At 44.7% G+C, this 5,171-nt stretch overlaps 1 protein-coding gene across 3 annotated transcripts in view; it reads right to left on the bottom strand.

Moving 5' to 3' along the window:
• The window catches only part of ACTR5 (ARP5 actin-related protein 5 homolog (yeast)), a 26,562-nt gene that overhangs the window by 8,587 nt on the left and 12,804 nt on the right, over positions 1–5,171 (bottom strand). The window contains exons 6-9 of one of the 3 annotated variants that reach the window (XM_015558427.1): positions 4,834–4,973; positions 3,189–3,321; positions 1,895–2,138; positions 174–520 (exon numbers count right to left, since the gene is read on the bottom strand). In XM_015558427.1, the coding sequence (XP_015413913.1) occupies positions 516–520; positions 1,895–2,138; positions 3,189–3,321; positions 4,834–4,973 (522 nt within the window). In that variant the 3' untranslated portion in view covers positions 174–515. Of the gene's footprint in view, positions 1–173; positions 2,139–3,188; positions 3,322–4,833; positions 4,974–5,171 lie in introns of those variants that run through there. The other 2 variants (XR_001512460.1, XM_015558426.1) reach the window with 2 other exon arrangements.

Genomic DNA, 5,171 nt, shown 5'->3' with positions numbered 1-5,171 from the left:
GATAGTTAGAAACATCGATGAGAGAGAAACATCGATCAGCTGCCTCCTGCACATCTCCCACTGGGGATGTGCCCGCAACCCATGTACATGCCCTTGACCGGAATCGAACCTGGGACCTTTCAGTCCGCAAGCCGACGCTCTATCCACTGAGCCAAACCGGTTTCGGCGCTTATTTTACTTTTAACTTCTACTTTCATACATTTTTCCCTTATTTGTTCCTTTGGCAAAACTGTTTATTTCCACGGGTGCCAGTGGGAGGCAGGGACAGCATAAGTGGGCTGTAGGGGATACCCCCTACTACATTTTAGCCAGAGAAAGGAGTCCTGATGGCCCTAAGAGGCCACCCCTGAGAGTTGCCCTGACCTCAATTCCCTGAGTCGACATGAACCCTTACGAGGACAAACACCTGTTTTACTGATGTGTCCCAGCTTACCTGCCCACTGAGGGACCTTCCCCTTCAGGGCAGCTTGACTTCCATGGCCATCTTGACCACTCACCACTGCTGTTCAGGCTGTTTAAACTGTTGACGATGGGGAAAAGACTCCAGGTCAAAAGCAATTAATCATTGATGGGTTGCCTCCTGCACGCCCCACACTAGGGACCGAGCCCTGGAAATGTGCTAGGAAAATCTTTCTCACATGGAGGCTGCTTTTGCCTTCTTTGCACCTATCCTTTCTTAGCAGCTCATGGTTATTACCAGATCATCAGTCCGTGGGCCCAAGCTTGGACGGCCAGTGGCTCACTAGCAACGCGTGGGAGATCTTGAGTCGGCCCAAGTTTTCTTCCTTCTCACAATCACCACTGCCCCCTCCTGGTCTTCAGTTTCTAGGCCCCTAAGAGTGGAGTTCCAGGTGCTCGCCCTTGGTAAACTGAGCAAACAGGTGCTGAGGTGGCCTCATCAGAGGCATCAGAGCTAGAGGCTCCATGGCACTGAAATGTACGGACCCTGAGACAGGACACTAGCATCTCAGGGGCCTTCTGGGCTCAATTACTGGGTGTCTGAGAGTTAAACCTCTTACCAAGCAATCTCTGTAAAAGAGAGGGGTCATTTGTCCACCTAAGATGGAGCTACAAAGGTGCAGGGAATGAGGTATGGCAACACTGAAAAGGCTACAGAGGAGTAACCTTCTCCAGCCCACTTCTTTCTTTAGAAAGGCCAGAAAATGTTACGCAGCCAAAACACACAAGCACAAAATTTTAAAAATTTGTAGGAAGGTCTCATGTGCTGGAAAAGTTTCCAGCAAAAAAAGTTTGAACAAAAGCTGGACCAAGACCCCATTTCTGCCCATTCGGAAGTGGGCGCCACGCAGGCCCCTACCAGACTTACACTGTACAACCTGATTTCCCTCTTTGGGCCCTTTTCTCTCATTTGAAAGAGGAAGTAATAGGAAAAGAGAAATATTCACAGCTCCTGAGGTTTTGTGGAGAACTCTGATTACATAAATATTATCTTTTTACATGTATGTGGAAGACCTCAAACTGCTGGGCATTCACACAACTTCTGAATAAATGTAGAAAAATATCTACACTGACAATATACATTTTAAACGTTTTTGAAAACAAAAAGGGATTTAAAATGCAGTAACAAATAAGGGCATTTCTGTCCTCCACTGTCTTCATTTACTACTGTAGGCAGCAGATACTACCGCTCATCGTGGTTCAACAAAGACACCAAGTCACTGGAAGTTTCTTCACTGCAGAAGCCCCCAGAGGAAGGGAAAGTTTTAGAGGGTAACTCCCAGTGTCCCTTCATGTTCTCCCCAGGAGAAATCCATCTTGCAGCCCAATGTTCCCAGCAGACTTGGGCCAGACACATCTAGCACAGTCACTGTCCTGTCACACTAGCCGACATGGCCCAAGATCCGAGAGGGGCCCCTCTGTTATGCCTGCTCACCAGCACTGCCTCCACTGGCCCCTGAGCCTTTGCCTGACGCCTGGGCTTCAGAGGAGCGTGAAGCCTGCTTTGGCAGGTGGATGGGGACGTAGATGTTGGAAACAGAATGCTCCTTGAAGTACTCTCCTCCCTTCTCTTCATATTCTTTCCTGGTGATCCAGACGGCATCGTCATCCAGGTGGTCCAAGGCCCAGTCCCGAGCACCATACCAGGCATCCAGCACAGGGTTAGAGGCAAGCTGAACCTGAGACACAGAGAACATTCACCAGAAGGCCGTCTCCATCAGGACTCAAGGAGTGAATGCTCAGCAGGCCCAGCCACATCCCCCTACTCTTCATCCCCAGAAATACACACACAGGAGGACCCAATGAATTCTATCTCTGCACCCTCCAAACTCTGCTGAGCTGAAATGCCCCCGACTCTCCAAGTGACACAAGCATGCAAACCCTAGCAGACTTGACCTCACAGAACAGCCGGTGGTCAGCTAACTTATGAACATAAGATCTGCCACTCTGGGTCAGAGAGGGACCAGCTGCCCCGCCTCCTGCTCCAGTGATGTTAACCACAAGTTGTCAAATGGAGAGGGAGGCTGAGTTGGCACTCAGCCTGGAGGAAAGGCCTTCCTGGCCTCAATCCCCTCTCTGCAAGCAGAGGGGAGCAGAGGAAAGTGGAGCCTAATATGAGGCAGCTCTGGCCAATGGTGGCAAATAAGCCTCTAAAATGAGAGCAGAGAAGATGCTGCTCCCAAAGTGAGGAGAATGATTTATTCTCCATGTACAATCTTTCGTATCCTCTGCCTTTTACTATATGCATGGCTTCCTTTTTCAATAAAATATATATATAAAACATGATTTTCATTCTGCTTTTAAAATTAAACATAAATGAAAGACCAGAAGGAAAGCCATAAAAATGTTTAACAGTGGCTATCTCTGAGTGATGAGATTATACAGTAATTTTTCTCATTTATACTTTACTTACTACTTTTGCAACCAGAAAACAAAATAATTAATGCTATTTTCAAAACAGCTGGTTAACCCTAGCTGGTTTGGCTCAGTGGATAGAGCGTCAGCCTGTGGACTGAAGAGTCCCCCCAGGTTCAATTCCAGCCAAGGGCACATGCTGGGGTTGCGGGCTCGATCCCCAGTAGGTGGCAGGACACAGCCAGTCAATGATTCTCTCTCACTGTTGATATTTCTTTCTCTCCCTCTCCTATCTTCTCTGAAATTAATAAAAATATATATTTTTTAAAAAACCACACACACAAGAAACAGCTGGTTACATTATCAATCAGTACCTGAAAAGATGACTGAAAGGGTCTCATTGCCAACAGTTCCTTTTCGATTCTAACTTTTAGGCCAGGATACATCAAGTTCCCGCCAGTGAGGAAAACGTTCTGAACCAGCACCTCCTGAACGTCCTTTGGGTACCTAGGAGAGAAAAGATTACTCTGCCACGGTCCCTATAACTTGAATATCAGAAGAGAATGTACATGTGGAAATGTAAGCTCTCAGTACAAAAGACAAAATATCTGTACAAGTTTTTTAAAAACTTCCAATTTTCATTTGCATCTTTACAGAATGCTAAATATCTAGTCAAAACCTTATTTTGAGTGGTGAATTCATTTCCTTAGCATGATTGGAAGTTCTGTGCCTTTCTAACACGTGTTTTTTAAAAACTAATTTTATTGAGGTTTGATTTACACACATTTTGAGGAAGTCTGGTAAACTATATACCCAGCAACCATCATCACCACACTCTATATCAGTGGTTCTCAACCGGTGGGTCGCAACCCCTTTAGGGGTCGAATGACCCTTTCACAGGGGTCGCCTAAGACCATCGGAAAACACATATATAATTACATATTGTTTTTGTGATTAATCACTATGCTTTAATTATGTTTACTTTGTAACAATGAAAATACATCCTGCATATCAGATATTTACATTATGATTGATAACAGTAGCAAAATTACAGTTATGAAGTAGCAACGAAAATAATTTTATGGTTGGGGGTCACCACAACCTGAGGAGCTGTATTAAATGGTTGCGGCATTAGGAAGGTTGAGAATCACTGCTCTACATAAAAAACATTTCTATCACCCCAAGAAGTCTCGCCTCCCTTTTGAGAGTCCATCTCTCTACCTCTGCTTTTTTTTTTAAGTAACAGTTTTATCATATACATGTTTGGCCACTTTCCCACCCACTGTTAGACCAAGCTGACAGCCATTCAAAGCAGCTGCAATAGCTTTTCTTCCTTGCTAGCTGTAAGTTCCCATCCTGTTTATCCAACAGCAGCCACAGTACCAAAAGTCATCTCCCTTACTTGTCCCAACTGAATTATGAAAACTCACACTGCAGGAAAATGCCTGTATAAATGGGAGGGGGGAAAGCACGCTTTTATAGAAATGCAAACTCCTAAATAAATGTCTACAAGGAGGAAAAAAGACTTATAAGTTCTGCACATTTCTGGGTAATTTACAATCACTAGTCTTCAATGTGAAGGTTTATACGACAGCCAGTGCACATACATTACCACACTGTATGCGGGAAACGTATTTATACGTTTTACTTACACGTTTTATGTTGGCTGGTAGTAGAGCGCGGGACACGTATTAATACGTTTTTTATAGACTAGTGGTAGAATGCAGGTAACGTATAAATACGTAAACTAAAGTTATCGTAATTTTACTGAACGTTGCCATTTGCGCAAAAATTAGCAAAAATGGCCCGCGCCACCTGTTAGCGCGTGATAAAAACTATCCGCAAACAATGTGTTGTTACCACGTTGCTCAAACCTAAAGGCCTGGCGAGAGTACTATCTGAGCACAGCAAGTCAATGAGAGAGAGAGTGTGAGAGAGATTTCCAATGCCTGACCATCAAATGTACCACTCAAAGCCAAGGAAGTGGTTCGGGGAAAAAAATAGAAGTTTCAGTCTCACCTGTCCAGAATGTACTGAAGGGTCTCCGCTATCCCAGCCTGCTCTTCGCCTAGGAGAGATGGCTGGAAGATAATCTCTGGAGCCCGAATTCTTTCTGTCCCAACAAACAGCTGGTGATACGCTGCCAAGTTAAACACGGGCTTTAAAAACCCAAGGTTTAAAAGATATTTTTAGATCATATGACAAACATGCTCATTGCCAGTTTCCTCAAACTGCACTGTTTATTCCAATACAGCTTCTGTCCTGTGTTCATGCCCAAGTAACCCCTCCCCAACTCTCCTGATTTAAACATTCAATTTTCTAACCCTTTTCCACCTACAAATTTGCATCAAGATGGT

The sequence above is a fragment of the Myotis davidii genome, unplaced genomic scaffold, assembly GCF_000327345.1.
Source record: "Myotis davidii unplaced genomic scaffold, ASM32734v1 scaffold1113, whole genome shotgun sequence".
Lineage (NCBI taxonomy): Eukaryota > Metazoa > Chordata > Mammalia > Chiroptera > Vespertilionidae > Myotis > Myotis davidii.
Note: the sequence above shows the minus strand (reverse complement) of the source record. Positions and strands in the feature narration are given on the sequence as shown.